This window comes from Bactrocera dorsalis, chromosome 2 (genome assembly GCF_023373825.1).
Source record: "Bactrocera dorsalis isolate Fly_Bdor chromosome 2, ASM2337382v1, whole genome shotgun sequence".
NCBI lineage: Eukaryota > Metazoa > Arthropoda > Insecta > Diptera > Tephritidae > Bactrocera > Bactrocera dorsalis.
In genome coordinates, this window is record NC_064304.1 from 15,735,382 (window position 1) to 15,754,187 (window position 18,806).

An 18,806-nucleotide genomic window follows, 5' to 3' on the forward strand; every position below is an offset into this window, starting at 1 on the left:
TTCCAGAAAGTTAGAAATTTCAATATTTGTTCACTAAGATTTTAATTTAAAAACAGCTTGCATGAAATTTCACAGCTTAATGAGAATATACTTATTTGAAATAAACCTTTACTAGCATTAGCGGAAATTGGCGGACTATGGTAAAAATGACAGATGACATTTACTCGTTTAAAAAAATTCTGCTCTCAACTTCCCCTTCCTTCGGTTTACATTTCATAATTTTCGAATATAGCCTCCGTCAAATTAGATCAGGTGTCAAGTATTACAAAGTTTGTGTAAATTGTGTATTGACATTTTAGTGAAAATTTATAGTGCCTAAATAAGAACGAAAACATTTATCACCTATACAAATATGTAAGTAAACTTTCGAAATTATTCTAGTCAGTAATAAGTAGATGTTAACTTTACTTGATATCCTTTTCAATTTCTGCTAGTTAGTACAGACGTAGAAACATAATTACATAACCTACATCTTTGCATATAAAATTTGTCTAAAATTTTCAAAAGGTCATCATGTAAAATATTTTTGTTCATTATAGTTATAAAACTACAAAAAAAAAACATATTTTCTAACATTTGAATAGCAGTCGGCTTTATTTAAATTCAGCTTGCAACATTAAATCACTACAACTACGCTAACATAACTTATGCATTAATCAAACATTCAAGCATACATACAAAATGTTAACAATTCATAACAAACTTAAATAATCTACTTTAGGAACTTTCAGTCTTTTATAAATTAGTTCTAATTGCTATAATACTTTTTCATAATATCAGCGACTCATATTTAATCAACTTCCTCGACTGTTGGCCCACTGTAGTTACCAGGTTGTGGTTGTGAACCAGCACCTCCTGCTTGTTGGTGCATCTTTGTCATAATTGGACTACATATTTTCGTCAGCTCCTCCAACTTATACTCGAACTCCTCCTTTTCGGCGGTGGTATTGCCATCAAGCCATTTAATCGTCTCTTTACACTTCTCCAATACTCGATCTTTATCCGATTGGCTTAATTTGCTTCCCGCTTCGTCAGCTGCTTGTTTTACACCAAACACATAGCTTTCAAGTTCATTGCGAGCAGTTATTCGTTGACGGTGTTTCTCATCTTCGTCGGCATATTTTTCGGCTTCATTTACCATACGATCGATGTCTGCTTGTGAAAGTCGTCCCTTATCGTTCTTTATGGTTATATTCTTAGCATTGCCTGTGCTCATTTCCTTTGCCGTCACATTCAAAATTCCATTAGCATCCAAATCGAAAGTTACATCTACTTTGGGTACTCCTCGAGGAGCCGGTGGTATTCCAGTTAAATTGAAGGTGCCCAACAAGTTGTTGTCTTTGGTCATAGCACGTTCACCCTCAAACACCTGAATGGTGACAGCAGGTTGGTTATCTGCATACGTCGTGAAGGTTTTTGACTGTTTGCATGGAATACGACTGTTCCGCTCAATCAATTTGGTCATCACTCCACCAGCAGTCTCAATTCCTAGCGATAATGGTGCCACGTCAACCAAGAGGACATCTTGAATTGCACTGCTCTTATCACCACTCAGAATGGCTGCTTGAATTGCTGCACCATATGCTACCGCCTCATCTGGATTGATTGAAAGGTTCAAAGTCTTTCCACCGAAGAATGTTTGTAGCAAGTTTTGTACTTTAGGAATTCGAGTTGAACCACCAACAAGGACAATATCGTGGATTTGGCTTTTGTCCATTTTGGCATCGTTCAAAGCCTTTTCTACTGGATCTAGTGTACTGCGGAACAAATCACCACACATTTCCTCAAACCGTGCTCGACTAATTTTTGTGTAGAAATCTACTCCTTCATATAGAGCATCAATCTCTATAGAAGCTTCAGTGCTGGATGACAGTGTACGTTTCGCACGCTCAGCCGCTGTTCTTAATCGTCGCAACGCTCGAGGATTCGATCGCAAATCCTTTTTATATTTACGTTTGAACTCTTCTGCAAAGTGGTTTACCAATCGATTGTCGAAGTCTTCTCCACCCAAGTGAGTATCACCAGCTGTCGCCCGCACTTCAAATAGTGAACCTTCATCAATAGTTAAAATGGAAACATCGAAAGTACCACCGCCTAAATCGAATATGAGAACATTGCGTTCGCCTTTAAGGTTTTTATCCAAACCATAAGCTAAGGCCGCTGCTGTTGGTTCATTAATAATTCGAAGAACATTCAAACCTGCAATGGCACCAGCATCTTTGGTGGCTTGACGCTGTGAGTCGTTGAAATAAGCCGGCACTGTGATAACGGCATCTCTTACAGATGTACCCAAATACGCTTCGGCAGTCTCTTTCATTTTTGTCAGCACCATTGAACTTATTTCTTCTGGTGCAAACTTTTTCTGTTCTCCTTTAAATTCAACACTTAACTTGGGCTTTCCACAATCGTTAACCACTGTAAAAGGCCAATGTTTCATGTCTGCCTGGATTTTCTGATCGTCATACTTTCGTCCAATTAATCGCTTAGCATCAAACACTGTGTTCTTTGGGTTCATGGCAACTTGATTCTTCGCAGCGTCACCAATAAGCCGCTCCGAGTCTGTGAACGCCACATAGCTGGGTGTTGTGCGATTACCTTGATCGTTTGCTATGATTTCCACTTTTCCGTGTTGGAATACTCCAACACATGAGTATGTTGTTCCCAAATCTATTCCAATTGCAACCATTTTAATTGCTTTTTCGTACTTTTTAATATTTCAATTAAACTTATTTTTTATTAACTCTCAATATTCAATATTCTTAAATTGATTCTTATGCACTTGGTAAAAAGTTTTTTGTATTCTGGTTTGTTTTGCTAAATAACTTTAGCTAAGTTTGTTTTGTTTATTCGCTTTGACTTTTCAATTGAAACTATGCGGAGGAGAAATTTTCGGCCGGTATTTATATGAAATCGGCCGGAGAGAGAATAGTCGAGAACAGATTTCTTGACATTTCTCGAAATGTCTATGTGCTGTTCGCTTGAAATGCGACAGCTGACGACAAAAGGGTGCAAATATTGTGAAGAGAAAATATTTAACTGTTCTCAAAAAGTTGGAGAGGAGTATCTCCTCCTCTTTTATATCGGGAACACTTATGCAAATATGTGGACAAATGTATTCTTCGAGAAATGAGAGTGTAGAGTACCGATAGGAAAAAGAGCAATAATGTTATTTTTAAATTCAACATTAGGAAGATAATCCAAATAAATAAACAAACTAAAGTTCAATCATATTTTGTTAAATGTAGTTAGTTTAAGAGAATGGAGGAGAGGAATAAATAATGTAGAAATGCATATTAATAAATACAATTTAACCTAATGAACAGGGGATACATATGTATTTATGTATTAAGTTGAAATAAAGTTTTGTATGCTCTGATATAAAATTGTTGGCCTACGGTATTTATGTACAAAGCGACATAAATATTGCGGAGCGCGAGAGTTAAATTAACTATGCCGCTGCAATTGTGCTAAAAGTGTGTTCACTTTTCATACGATTAGCCAGTAGTTCAACTAAAAATAAGTGCCTGATTTTTTATGGAGCAGTAACACCCGTTTGGTTTCAAATTTTATGAAAGAAAGTGGATTAGGATTATAATCTATCGTTTTTTGGAAAATTGGAAATAATTTGGTATAAATCAACATTTATAAATATATATACAACAGATTTACATAACCGACCTATTATATTATAGAATTAGCGTAATAGCATTTGTTTGGATTTGTTTAGGAGTTTTAATCGGATATTTCCGATGATGAACATAAGTTCTCAACCTATTTTCATCATATAATACAATTTTGTTCTCATTCGCGGGTAGGGTATGGTACTCTAATCGAAATGTACAGCTGATTCGGTTGCAATGAATATCCACGAAGGAGTCAGTAGCTTTCTAGCTTTCAAATTATACAATCACAAAACTAGCAAAATTTTCCCAGAATTTAATCTAAACAAATTAGCAAAGTCAATTGTTCCGATCAAAAAATATGAAGTTTTTACATAGCATTACATCTAAGGGGTAAATGCTATAATAGCAACAATCCGGCAATTACTAGAAAAAAACTTACTCCCGAGAGAAATATTTCATTCATAAATGTATTTCCTACTAATAATTTTACGAGAGAACTAGATACTCTTTCATACTCTCCTTATCAACTGTTGAAGAGAACCAATCAGTGACTCTCGAACTCTCAGAGAGATTCAACAGAAATAGTAGTAAAATTTTCAAGATATTATAAACAAACACGTTTTATGCTTATTTCAGCAATGTCATTTCAACCTAAAGGTTTTCTGAATTTGCTCTTTGTGTAATATTTTCTTGTTATAAACAGCGTGGTTAAAATCTTTAGAACTAACCACAATTTTCTAGATTCCTACTGGCAACATATTTTACGACGCTGTATCGTTTTTCTCAATTGCGAGTAGCGAATGGTGTATAGACATTTCCAGAAACGTCAAGAAATCTGTTCTCGAAAATTCTCTCTCCGACCGATTTCATATAAATACCGGCCGAAAATTTCTCCTCCGCATAGTTTCAATTGAAAAGTCAAAGCGAATAAACAAAACAAACATAGCTAAAGTCATTTAGCAAAACAAAACGGAATACAAAAAACTTTTTACCAAGTGCATAAGAATCAATTTAAGAATATTGAATATTGAGAGTTAATAAAAAATAAGTTTAATTGAAATATTAAAAAGTACGAAAAAGCAATTAAAATGGTTGCAATTGGAATAGATTTGGGAACAACATACTCGTGTGTAGGAGTGTTCCAACACGGAAAAGTGGAAATCATAGCAAACGATCAAGGTAATCGCACAACACCCAGCTATGTGGCGTTCACAGACTCGGAGCGGCTTATTGGTGACGCTGCGAAGAATCAAGTTGCCATGAACCCAAAGAACACAGTGTTTGATGCTAAGCGATTAATTGGACGAAAGTATGACGATCAGAAAATCCAGGCAGACATGAAGCATTGGCCTTTTACAGTGGTTAACGATTGTGGAAAGCCCAAGATAAGTGTTGAATTTAAAGGAGAACAGAAAAAGTTTGCACCCGAAGAAATAAGTTCAATGGTGCTGACAAAAATGAAAGAGACTGCTGAGGCGTATTTGGGTACATCTGTAAGAGATGCCGTTATCACAGTGCCGGCTTACTTCAACGACTCACAGCGTCAGGCGACCAAAGATGCTGGTGCCATTGCAGGATTGAATGTTCTTCGAATTATTAATGAACCAACAGCAGCGGCCTTAGCTTATGGTTTGGATAAAAACCTTAAAGGCGAACGCAATGTGCTCATATTCGATTTGGGCGGTGGTACTTTCGATGTTTCCATTTTAACTATTGATGAAGGTTCACTATTTGAAGTGCGGGCGACAGCTGGTGATACTCACTTGGGTGGAGAAGACTTCGACAATCGATTGGTAAACCACTTTGCAGAAGAGTTCAAACGTAAATATAAAAAGGATTTGCGATCGAATCCTCGAGCGTTGCGACGATTAAGAACAGCGGCTGAGCGTGCGAAACGTACACTGTCATCCAGCACTGAAGCTTCTATAGAGATTGATGCTCTATATGAAGGAGTAGATTTCTACACAAAAATTAGTCGAGCACGGTTTGAGGAAATGTGTGGTGATTTGTTCCGCAGTACACTAGATCCAGTAGAAAAGGCTTTGAACGATGCCAAAATGGACAAAAGCCAAATCCACGATATTGTCCTTGTTGGTGGTTCAACTCGAATTCCTAAAGTACAAAACTTGCTACAAACATTCTTCGGTGGAAAGACTTTGAACCTTTCAATCAATCCAGATGAGGCGGTGGCATATGGCGCAGCAATTCAAGCAGCCATTCTGAGTGGTGATAAGAGCAGTGCAATTCAAGATGTCCTCTTGGTTGACGTGGCACCATTATCACTAGGAATTGAGACCGCTGGTGGAGTGATGACCAAATTGATTGAGCGGAACAGTCGTATTCCATGCAAACAGTCCAAAACCTTCACGACGTATGCAGATAACCAACCTGCTGTCACCATTCAGGTGTTTGAGGGTGAACGTGCTATGACCAAAGACAACAACCTGCTGGGCACATTCAATTTAACTGGTATACCTCCTGCTCCTCGAGGAGTACCCAAAGTAGATGTAACTTTCGATTTGGATGCAAATGGAATTTTGAATGTGACTGCAAAGGAAATGAGCACAGGCAATGCTAAGAATATAACCATAAAGAACGATAAGGGACGACTTTCACAAGCAGACATCGATCGTATGGTAAATGAAGCCGAGAAATATGCCGAGGAAGATGAGAAGCACCGTCAACGAATAGCTGCTCGCAATCAACTTGAAGGTTATGTGTTTGGTGTAAAACAAGCAGCTGACGAAGCGGGAAGCAAATTAAGTCAATCAGATAAAGATCGAGTACTGGAGAAATGTAACGAGGCGATAAAATGGCTTGATAGTAATACCACCGCCGAAAAGGAGGAGTTCGAGTATAAGTTGGAGGAGCTGACGAAAATATGTAGTCCAATTATGACAAGGATGCACCAACAAGCAGGAGGTGCTGGTCCACAACCTGGTAATTGTGGTCAACAATCGGGTGGTTTTGGCGGTGGTAATTGCGGTGGACCAACAGTCGAAGAAGTTGACTAAATTCCAATTTACAGTATTCTAATATTTATGTAAATGCCAAAGAAATTATAGGTTAATTTTAGATTTAAATATGTTTGTATACAAAACTCAGTTTAATTTATTTATTTATCTTTACAAACATGTATGAAAGTTGCATGATAATGATGTTATTTAACGTAGTGGTATTCGTGTGTTTATACAGTTGAATAAAACTGACTACTTTTAAAAAAAATTTTAAATCTAAAGTATGGTTTTTAATTTTATAAACATGTTCCCAGACACCATAGGCTTATGTCATTCGAAACCTTGAACTTCGCCATCTGTAAAGAGAAAAGTTACATTAGGAGAATAGTTACTATCGCTCTTTAATTAGATGCAAAAAGTGTTGAATGCAGTAATAATGTGTGTTATTTGTATTGCAAAATAACTATATAGTCAGAAAAATAAGAACTGGCTGCAATCAGTTGCGGCCGGTTGTTTTGCTCCGAGCTTATTTCACTAAGCTAAAAGGGCATTTTAATAATGTTACATACGACATGAAGATTTACATAAAGCGGTTCCAATGTTCAACTCTTTAGTAATAAAGTCAACGAATTTAAGGTTTATGCGGTTATTCCTTAGAGAGTTATCATGACTTACTAGTTTAGTGCTGTGTCAATATAATAAAAGTGGACTTAGTTATTAGTCGTTCCCATAGTTAAGTCTACGTAACCGAAACAGACCCGGATTTTTATTTGACCAAAAACAACAATATTAGCAAATCTTGCACAGATTTCAATGCGGGATAAAATGGTAATACGCAATATTTATGTACATTCGGTTGAAATTGGTATATTAAGTGCATTTTTGCAATACATATTTGGCAACCGAAACACTTTGTTGTTGTTGTAGCGGCAGAATTTTGCCAACAACCACATACATATGTACATATGTAGCGGTTCTATTTGGAAGATTTCGTTGTGGCAGTTGAATTTAGTTTCAATAGAAACATTTTGTGATCGTGAAAGCTGTCTGTCGATGAACAAAGAGTTAATTTGCAATTAATTACTCTTTAGTTCCTTACGAGAATTAATCTGGAGATAGAGAATAACAAGACGTTATATTTCCGGTTTTCAAATAAATAGTCAAAACACTTGCATTTTGTTTTCCTATTACAATTTCGGCTAACTTTGAATGGTCATAAAAGCCGATAGCAATACAAACCTTGATATAAGTAGTTATTTTATTTATAAGACTTAAATGGGCTAATTTTATTAATCTAGAAAGCACAAAGGTGGCAAATAATTTTCTCCTAGTAACCCTGAGGTAAATAAGAGATTCTTGGAAGGTTTCTGGTTTTTCTTTGAAATATGATGTTAGATTATTTATTCATCTGACATTATGAAATACACATGTATGTGTAACTTATAGTATATTATTATTTTAATTTTATTGTAACTACATTTAATTTTACTACAACTTTATTATACCCAGCCTTACTACAACTACAACTTTATTATATACTAGCCTTATGCTGAAAACTGCTCAAAGTGCAATAACACCCGAGATGATACGGAAAGCTGTATAAATTTAGTGTATAAAATAATTTCATATTTCAAGTTTATCAAATTTATTGCTAACAATCTTATTTTATGGGGAGAAAACTGGAAGATACAAATCCGTTTGGGTCTTTCAATTTAAAGTACATAAATCAAAAACTAAAGAAGTTATGGGAAGAAAACTATGTGCAATTAGCGTTTTTCAGATAACTTCTGTCCAAAATGGTGGAAATCGGACTAAAAATTCGTATGCTCCCAGATACTGAATATGATACTGAATATGAAACGTCCTTGGATTTTCAGCCTAGCCTAATACCAAACTATCCTCCTTCTTATTCGCTTAAGAACGCCGACTATGTGAGTCTTAATTCTTTCTTTTTAAGATCTAACTGGATTGAGCTATACAAAATAAAAGAAGTGGATGATAAGGTTAGTTGGTTTTATAATAAAGTACAAGAAGGTATTTCTCAGTTCGTCCCTGTATATTCGAGAAAACCAAGTAAATTTCCCTGCTGGTTCTCTAAAGAACTTATAAATAAAATTAAATTGAAGAAATATGCACATATCAGATATAGGAGGAATAAAACTAAGTCAAATTATAGATGTTTTAGCCAACTGAGACTCGAATGCAAGAAATTAAGTGCAATATGCTACAAGTCATACATTAATAAAGTGGAAAATCTAGTCTCTTCAGACAAAAATGAATTCTGGAGGTTTGTCAAGACATGGGAGTCCCAGCTACCATGACATGGAATGACCCAACCGCTCATTCGGGTGCGGAGATTAGTAATATCTTCGCATCTTAATTCAAAGACATCTATACAATGAGCCATAACGGAGTTGGTCATCATCAATCTGCTGACATTGTAGGAAATGTGGAGCTACATGAATTTGATGCTAACTTCAATGAAGTTTTTAAGCAGCTGTTGGCCTTGGATCCAAAAAAAGGAGCAGGACCTGATGGTCTGCCTAATATATTTCTACGCAACTGTGCTGTCGGGCTCTGTGAACCTATCACGCATATATTCAGTAAGTCTTTTTATCACGGAACCTTTCCATCGGCGTGGAAATCGTCGTTCATCAGTCCCATCCACAAAAACGGCCCAAGATCTGACGTCACCAATTATAGACCTGTATGTATCCAATCTGCATTAGCAAAACTGTTTGAGAAAATTGTCCTGCCTCAGTTGATATCATCATTTAGAAATATCATTTCTCCTAAGCAGCACGGATTTGTTGGTGGCAGATCCACTACAACAAACTTATGTACCTATGTATGTCAACTACAAGTTGAAGGCCATGGACAGTGGTATTCCAGTTCATTCATACCACTAACCATAACTTAACCGATAGACGGTTGCTAACCAGACATTACGCCTAAGTGATTATATGGCCTATATTTTAAGAGCAATTTTCTCAATGTATGGTTAGCAGCCATCTGTCAGTTAAGTTCTGGATAACTTAACCAAGATTTCTCTTCTTTTAAGGGGGTTTTCTACTCTAGAAATCAAATTTTGGGCAGTCTTTTGAGTTTTATTTAAAAAAAAAATATTTTTACTATCCATTTTTTATGGTGTTTTTATTGATATCTTAAGAATACAGAAAAAAAATTTTTCAAAAAAATATTAAAAATTAAAATAATTAGAGGGGGAGAGACAGGTGTAAAAAAAAATGGCGCATCCTGGTGACATTGATCCTGACTCTCCTGGTGGTCTGAAAAAAAATCAAAAGAAATTCTTAATCAGTAAGGATGCTGATATAGTCCCTACCTCAGGGAGCACGAAAAAAAATTTATTGGAAAAATGGCGACTGCCTGAAAATAAAAATCATTTTTTACGTTTTTTTTTGAAATTCCTGAATTTTTTGTAAATATTAAAAACAAAGGATTAAGGATTATATAAAGATAAAGGATTAGGGACCATCCATAAATTACGTCACACCTTGAATGGGGGGAGGGTATCATTCAGAAGTGACATTGTGTGACAAGGGGTAGGGGGGGTCAAAAGCTTTGTGACATCACATTTCAGAAGACAACGACGCTAAGTTTGCTCCATTGTTACTACAAATATTATTAAATCTCCAAGCATCATCCCATCTGAAACAAGTTCCATATGATAGTTATTGCGCTAGTGTCAAGTCATACTTATTTAAAAGATCGTAACCTATATTTTTCTTCATATGAAGCCACCAATCAACACAAACAATCACATAAGAAACAAGAGCTGTTACCTATCGCGAAAATTCGTCCTCAAAGAATTGCGGCTAGACGTGCCCGAGAGATTCTCTGTTTAATGATCGATGACTATGCTTTATGGATGGAAGACGACGATGTTGATAAGAAAGATGTTCCTGATGTCCAAATTTAGAACGAAAATGAAGTGCCTGAGTTACCAGTAATAAATGATATAAAGGAGTGGGTCGAAAGTCCATGGACACAAGATGATTAAGTTTTGTATTTTTAATTAGCATAATTAAGTATCTATTATTTCTTGACAAGTCATTCGTTGTCTTTTTACTTTAATATTTAACTAAATGTTGATTTTATTAAGATTATTCAATAAATATAAGAATAAATAGAATAACCTGTTTTTTTATTTTTTGATAAATCCATAAAATTGGAAAATGTGTGACGTCACGAAAGGCGGAGGAGGAGTTCAAAATGGGACAACTTGTGACAAGGACGGGGGGAGGGATTAAAAAGTCCTTAAATTCGTGTGACGTAATTTAAAAAAAGTGAGTCTACCTACCTACCGGGGTAGATACTGCGTCACTAAAGTAACTGTAGCTCTTAAAATAATTTTAATTTTGAAAAATCCTTTGGCGGATATGTTTTTAAGGGTCTAAACTTTAAATATATGAAAAAAAAAATCGAATTTTTTAAAATTCTACAGTAGAATACCCCCTTAAGTTGTGGGGAAATTCATCAAGACTTCTTCTTTTTTTAATCAGAACTTAACTCACAGATGGCCCCTAATTTAGATAGTAAAAATGATCAACAGATTTTTCAATATAAAGTTTTGCCAACGTAGATAATAATGATTATTGAATATCGCGAGAATATCAGATCTTCAGTTACGTCCAATCTTAGCTCTCCTTAGTTTTGGTTTTGGTTTTCCTTTTACCCGTTTAAGAAGATTCATTTGAAATATTTAATATTATTGGAAATATTTAATACCGAGCAATTCGACAACATCATTTCCAAAAGTATAACAATAGGTACAGAGAAAGTCGTAATTTCTCATTAATATGTTACATAGAATCACCAAATTATACAAATAGTAATAGCCTCGAATTTTATAGTTTTATGAGAATTTAATAATTTGAAATAAATCTTGACTAGAATCAGCGGAAATTGTCGTACTATGGTATAAATGACATATGACGTTTAATATAATCAAAACTTCCCCACTTGTTAAAAAATTGCTGTTCGCAACTTCCCCTTCCTTTGACTTATATTTCAGAATTATCGAACATTACAAAGTTTGTGTAAATTAATGGCATTTTAATGAAAACTTATGGTGCCTAAATAAGAACGAAAACATTTAAAAATGTGTGAGTAAACATTCGAAATTATTTAGGGGTGTTTTGGAATCTGATAGTTGTCGGAATCAGAATTGAAACCGATCAAAAAAAGCAGTAGGTGTCATGAATTCAGATATTATTGGTTTGATATTCGAAACAGGATTTGTATCGGTTTTATAAGAATAAAATTCTAAATGTCTTAATTATTGAGTTTTGGAAAAAAATGCGGATATTTAAGGGGGGATATTATTGATTAAAGCGAAATTTCTATTGTTTATAATTATATATTTAAATATATGGAAATCTAGTCAGTTATAAGTAGATGGTGATCAAGTAAAGTCACCTCCTTCCTTTTCAATTTCTGCTAGTTAATACAGACGTAGAAAAGTAATTACATAACCTACACCTTTGCATGTAAAACTTGTCTACAATTTACGAAAATTTATCATTCAAAATATTTTGATTCATTATATCGCTCATTTGCTGCAAGACCGGCATAAGTCAAAAAAACCGATTCTCCAGAAAACGCGTTTAAAGTTTTCAACTGACTACAACCTTACACGGTGACTCCAACCTTACACCTCTTCTCAAGCGGAGCATATAAGAGGTATTCATACGAATTTTTCACTCAACATGAAGTATGATATAACGAACAATTCTGTAGCATTAACTCAAAAATCACGTTTTTTGATTTATGCCGGTCTTCCAGCAAATGAGCGATATGTAGTTACTAAACTACAAAAAAAGCACATATTTTTTTTTTCAAATTTTTGAATAGCGATCGGCTTTATTTAAATTAAGCTTGCAATATAAAATTAACACAATTACGCTAACTTAAGCATTAATCAAACATTCAATCATACATACAAAATGTTAACAATTTATAACGAACTTAAATAATTTTCTTTAGGAACTTTCAGTCTTATATGTATATTAGTAGTGTTAATTGCTATAATACTTTTGTATATTGTCAGCGACTCATATTTAGTCAACTTCTTCGACTGTTGGTCCACCGTAATTACCACCGCCAAAACCACCAGATTGTTGTCCGCAATTACCAGGTTGTTGGCCAGCACCTCCTGCTTGTTGGTGCATCTTTGACATAATTGGACTACATATTTTCGTCAGCTCCTCCAACTTATACTCGAACTCCTCCTTTTCGGCAGTGGTATTACTATCAAGCCATTTTATCGTCTCGTTACATTTCTCCAGTACGCGATCTTTATCTGACTGACTTAATTTGCTTCCCGCTTCGTCAGCTGCTTGTTTTACACCAAACACATAACCTTCAAGTTGATTTCGAGCAGCTATTCGTTGACGGTGTTTCTCATCTTCCTCGGCATATTTTTCGGCTTCATTTACCATACGATCGATGTCTGCTTGTGAAAGTCGTCCCTTATCGTTCTTTATGGTTATATTCTTAGCATTGCCTGTGCTCATTTCCTTTGCCGTCACATTCAAAATTCCATTAGCATCCAAATCGAAAGTTACATCTACTTTGGGTACTCCTCGAGGAGCCGGTGGTATTCCAGTTAAATTGAAGGTGCCCAGCAAGTTGTTGTCTTTGGTCATAGCACGTTCACCCTCAAACACCTGAATGGTGACAGCAGGTTGGTTATCTGCATACGTCGTGAAGGTTTTTGACTGTTTGCATGGAATACGACTGTTCCGCTCAATCAATTTTGTCATCACTCCACCAGCGGTCTCAATTCCTAGTGATAATGGTGCCACGTCAACCAAGAGAACATCTTGAATTGCACTGCTCTTATCACCACTCAGAATGGCTGCTTGAATTGCTGCACCATATGCCACCGCCTCATCTGGATTGATTGAAAGGTTCAAAGTCTTTCCACCGAAGAATGTTTGTAGCAAGTTTTGTACTTTAGGAATTCGAGTTGAACCACCAACAAGGACAATGTCGTGGATTTGGCTTTTGTCCATTTTGGCATCGTTCAAAGCCTTTTCTACTGGATCTAGTGTACTGCGGAACAAATCACCACACATTTCCTCAAACCGTGCTCGACTAATTTTTGTGTAGAAATCTACTCCTTCATATAGAGCATCAATCTCTATAGAAGCTTCAGTGCTGGATGACAGTGTACGCTTAGCACGCTCTGCCGCTGTTCTTAATCGGCGCAACGCTCGAGGATTCGATCGCAAATCCTTTTTATATTTACGTTTGAACTCTTCTGCAAAGTGGTTTACCAATCGATTGTCGAAGTCTTCTCCACCCAAGTGAGTATCACCAGCTGTCGCCCGCACTTCAAATAGTGAACCTTCATCAATAGTTAAAATGGAAACATCGAAAGTACCACCGCCTAAATCGAATATGAGCACATTACGTTCGCCTTTAAGGTTTTTATCCAAACCATAAGCTAAGGCCGCTGCTGTTGGTTCATTAATAATTCGAAGAACATTCAATCCTGCAATGGCACCAGCATCTTTGGTGGCCTGACGCTGTGAGTCGTTGAAGTAAGCCGGCACTGTGATAACGGCATCTCTTACAGATGTACCCAAATACGCCTCAGCAGTCTCTTTCATTTTTGTCAGCACCATTGAACTTATTTCTTCGGGTGCAAACTTTTTCTGTTCTCCTTTAAATTCAACACTTAACTTGGGCTTTCCACAATCGTTAACCACTGTAAAAGGCCAATGCTTCATGTCCGCCTGGATTTTCTGATCGTCATACTTTCGTCCAATTAATCGCTTAGCATCAAACACTGTGTTCTTTGGGTTCATGGCAACTTGATTCTTCGCAGCGTCACCAATAAGCCGCTCCGAGTCTGTGAACGCCACATAGCTGGGTGTTGTGCGATTACCTTGATCGTTTGCTATGATTTCCACTTTTCCGTGTTGGAATACTCCAACACATGAGTATGTTGTTCCCAAATCTATTCCAATTGCAACCATTTTAATTGCTTTTTCGTACTTTTTAATATTTCAATTAAAATTATTAATAACTCTCAATATTCAATATTATTAAATTGTTTCTTTTGCACTTGGTAAAAAGTTTGTATTCTGTTTTGTTTTGCTAAATAACTTTAGCTAAGTTTGTTTTGTTTATTCGCTTTGACTTTTCAATTGAAACTATGCGGAGGAGAATTTTTCGGCCGGTATTTATATAAAATCAGTCGGAGAGAGAATAATCGAGAACAGATTTCTTGACGTTTCTGGAAATGTCTATACACCATTCGCTACTCGCAATTGAGAAAAACGATAAAGCGTCGTAAAATATGTTGCCAGTAGGAATCTAGAAAATTGTGGTTAGTTCTAAAGATTTTAACCACGCTGTTTATAACAAGAAAATATTACATAAAGAGCAAATTCAGAAAACCTTCAGGATGAAATGACATTGCTGAAAAAAGCATAAAACGTGTTTGTTTATAATATCTTGAAAATTTTACTACTATTTCTGTTGAAACTCTCTGAGAGTTCGAGAGTCTATCACTGATTGGTTCTCTTCAACAGTTGATAAGGAGAGTATGAAAGAGTATCTAGTTCTCTCGTAAAATTGTTAGTAGGAAATAAATTTATGAATGAAATATTTCTCTCGGGAGTAAGTTTTTTTCTAGTAATTGCCGGATTGTTGCTATTATAGCATTTACCCCTTAGACGTAATGCTATGTGAAAACTTCATGTTTTTTTGATCGGAACAAGTGACTTTGATAATTTGTTTAGATTAAGTTCTGGGAAATTTTTGCTAGTTTTGTGATTGTAAAATTTGAAAGCTAGAAAGCTACTGAATCTTTCGTGGATATCCGATTGCAACCTAATCTGCTGTACATTTCGATTAGAGTACCATACCCTACCAGCGAATGAGAACAAAATTGTACTATATGATGAAAATAGGTTCAGAAGTTATGTTCATCATCGGAAATAGCCGATTAAAACTTTTAAGCAAATCTAAACAGATGCTATTATGCTAATTCTATAATATAATAGGTCGGTTATGTAAATCTGTTGTATATACATATATTTATAAATGTTGATTTATACCAAATTAGTTCCAATTTTCCACTTTTTTTCATAAAATTTGAAAACGGGTGTTACTGCTCCATAAAAAATCAGGCACTTATTTTTAATTGAACTACTGGCTAATCGTATGAAAAGTGAACACACTATTAGCACAATTGCAACGGCATAGTTAATTTAACTCTCGCGCTCCGCAATATTTATGTCGCTTTGTAAATACAGTAGGTCAACAATTTTATATCAGAGCATACAAAACTTTATTTCAACTTAATACATAAATACATATGTATTCCCTGTTCATTAGGTTAAATTGTATTTATTAATATGCATTTCTACATTATTTATTCCTCTCCTCCATTCTCTTAAACTAACTACATTTAACAAAATATGATTGAACTTTAGTTTGTTTATATATTTAGACTATCTTCCTAATGTTGAATTTAAAAATAACATTGTTGCTCTTTTTCCTATCGGTACTCTGCACTTCATTTCTCGAAAAATACATTTGTACACATATTTGCATAAGTGTTCCCGACATAAAAGAGGAGGAGATACTCCTCTCCAACTTTTTGAGAACAGTTAAATATTTTCTCTTCACAATAATTGCACCCTTTTGTCGTCAGCTGTCGCATTTCAAGCGAACAGCACATAGACATTTCGAGAAATGTCAAGAAATCTGTTCTCGACTATTCTCTCTCCGGCCGATTTCATATAAATACCGGCCGAAAATTTCTCCTCCGCATAGTTTCAATTGAAAAGTCAAAGCGAATAAACAAAACAAACTTAGCTAAAGTTATTTAGCAAAACAAAGCAGAATACAAACTTTTTACCAAGTGCCTAAGAAATAATTTAAGAATATTGAATATTGAGAGTTAATAAAAAATAAGTTTAATTGAAATATTAAAAAGTACGAAAAAGCAATTAAAATGGTTGCAATTGGAATAGATTTGGGAACAACATACTCGTGTGTAGGAGTATTCCAACACGGAAAAGTGGAAATCATAGCAAACGATCAAGGTAATCGCACAACACCCAGCTATGTGGCGTTCACAGACTCGGAGCGGCTTATTGGTGACGCTGCGAAGAATCAAGTTGCCATGAACCCAAAGAACACAGTGTTTGATGCTAAGCGATTAATTGGACGAAAGTATGACGATCAGAAAATCCAGGCAGACATGAAGCATTGGCCTTTTACAGTGGTTAACGATTGTGGAAAGCCCAAGTTAAGTGTTGAATTTAAAGGAGAACAGAAAAAGTTTGCACCCGAAGAAATAAGTTCAATGGTGCTGACAAAAATGAAAGAGACTGCTGAGGCGTATTTGGGTACATCTGTAAGAGATGCCGTTATCACAGTGCCGGCTTACTTCAACGACTCACAGCGTCAGGCCACCAAAGATGCTGGTGCCATTGCAGGATTGAATGTTCTTCGAATTATTAATGAACCAACAGCAGCGGCCTTAGCTTATGGTTTGGATAAAAACCTTAAAGGCGAACGTAATGTGCTCATATTCGATTTAGGCGGTGGTACTTTCGATGTTTCCATTTTAACTATTGATGAAGGTTCACTATTTGAAGTGCGGGCGACAGCTGGTGATACTCACTTGGGTGGAGAAGACTTCGACAATCGATTGGTAAACCACTTTGCAGAAGAGTTCAAACGTAAATATAAAAAGGATTTGCGATCGAATCCTCGAGCGCTGCGACGATTAAGAACAGCGGCAGAGCGTGCTAAGCGTACACTGTCATCCAGCACTGAAGCTTCTATAGAGATTGATGCTCTATATGAAGGAGTAGATTTCTACACAAAAATTAGTCGAGCACGGTTTGAGGAAATGTGTGGTGATTTGTTCCGCAGTACACTAGATCCAGTAGAAAAGGCTTTGAACGATGCCAAAATGGACAAAAGCCAAATCCACGATATTGTCCTTGTTGGTGGTTCAACTCGAATTCCTAAAGTACAAAACTTGCTACAAACATTCTTCGGTGGAAAGACTTTGAACCTTTCAATCAATCCAGATGAGGCGGTGGCATATGGTGCAGCAATTCAAGCAGCCATTCTGAGTGGTGATAAGAGCAGTGCAATTCAAGATGTTCTCTTGGTTGACGTGGCACCATTATCACTAGGAATTGAGACGGCTGGTGGAGTGATGACCAAATTGATTGAGCGGAACAGTCGTATTCCATGCAAACAGTCAAAAACCTTCACCACCTATGCAGACAACCAACCAGCTGTCACCATTCAGGTGTTTGAGGGTGAACGTGCTATGACCAAAGACAACAACTTGCTGGGCACATTCAATTTAACTGGAATACCTCCTGCTCCTCGAGGAGTACCCAAAGTAGATGTAACTTTCGATTTGGATGCAAATGGAATTTTGAATGTGACGGCAAAGGAAATGAGCACAGGCAATGCTAAAAATATAACCATAAAGAACGATAAGGGACGACTTTCACAAGCAGACATCGATCGTATGGTAAATGATGCCGAGAAATATGCCGAGGAAGATGAGAAACACCGTCAACGAATAGCTGCTCGCAATCAACTTGAAGGTTATGTGTTTGGTGTAAAACAAGCAGCTGACGAAGCGGGAAGCAAATTAAGTCAGTCAGATAAAGATCGCGTACTGGAGAAATGTAACGAGACGATAAAATGGCTTGATAGTAATACCACCGCCGAAAAGGAGGAGTTCGAGTATAAGTTGGAGGAGCTGACGAAAATATGTAGTCCAATTATGACAAAGATGCACCAACAAGCAGGAGGTGCTGGTCCACAACCTGGTAATTGTGGTCAACAATCGGGTGGTTTTGGCGGTGGTAATTACGGTGGACCAACAGTCGAAGAGGTTGACTAAATTTCAATTTGTAGTATTAAATGTTGATTTAGTTATTTTCAGTAGTTGGTACAAGACTGTGATTTAGTTCTTAATTCAATTATCTTTAAAATGAATGTTTAGTAAATATGCTGTTAATGTTGCTAAGTTCGTAATTATTTACAAATGTTAAATAAAGCCAGCCGCTTTTAAATATTTTTAAACAAAGAATTAAGTATTTTATTAAAACGAGATCAAAATTAGAAGTTTGAATATTTTCGGTTATTGTTCCACTCTTCTCTTATTTTTCCTAGCCAATTCCAAAAATTAAATTTTCTTTGCAGATTC

The 18,806-nt window shown here is 36.0% G+C and overlaps 4 protein-coding genes across 5 annotated transcripts; 2 read left to right on the plus strand and 2 right to left on the minus strand.

Moving 5' to 3' along the window:
• Positions 1-565: 565 nt before the first annotated feature.
• LOC105230421 (heat shock protein 68) lies at positions 566-2,878 on the minus strand. The gene has a single exon (XM_011211181.2). It carries the CDS (start codon positions 2,684-2,686, stop codon positions 791-793), a length of 1,896 nt encoding a protein of 631 aa, XP_011209483.2. The 5' UTR covers positions 2,687-2,878; the 3' UTR covers positions 566-790.
• Positions 2,879-4,524: 1,646 nt separating this feature from the next.
• LOC125775287 (heat shock protein 68-like) lies at positions 4,525-18,689 on the plus strand. Of its 2 annotated transcripts, XM_049448537.1 has the most exons (2): positions 4,525-6,628; positions 18,492-18,689. In XM_049448537.1, exons 1-2 carry the CDS (start codon positions 4,712-4,714, stop codon positions 18,498-18,500), a joined length of 1,926 nt encoding a protein of 641 aa, XP_049304494.1. In that variant the 5' UTR covers positions 4,525-4,711; the 3' UTR covers positions 18,501-18,689. The 2 variants fall into 2 exon arrangements, with proteins under 2 accessions (XP_049304494.1, XP_049304493.1); XM_049448536.1 differs by lacking the exon at positions 18,492-18,689 and having other exon boundaries at positions 4,526-6,861.
• Positions 12,550-14,767, minus strand: LOC105233698 (heat shock protein 68). Its single transcript, XM_011215850.4, has one exon. The coding sequence runs from the start codon at positions 14,584-14,586 to the stop codon at positions 12,661-12,663; it is 1,926 nt and encodes a 641-aa protein (XP_011214152.3). The 5' UTR covers positions 14,587-14,767; the 3' UTR covers positions 12,550-12,660.
• LOC125776475 (heat shock protein 68-like) lies at positions 16,387-18,689 on the plus strand. Its single transcript, XM_049448535.1, has one exon. The coding sequence runs from the start codon at positions 16,575-16,577 to the stop codon at positions 18,498-18,500; it is 1,926 nt and encodes a 641-aa protein (XP_049304492.1). The 5' UTR covers positions 16,387-16,574; the 3' UTR covers positions 18,501-18,689.
• Positions 18,690-18,806: the final 117 nt, after the last annotated feature.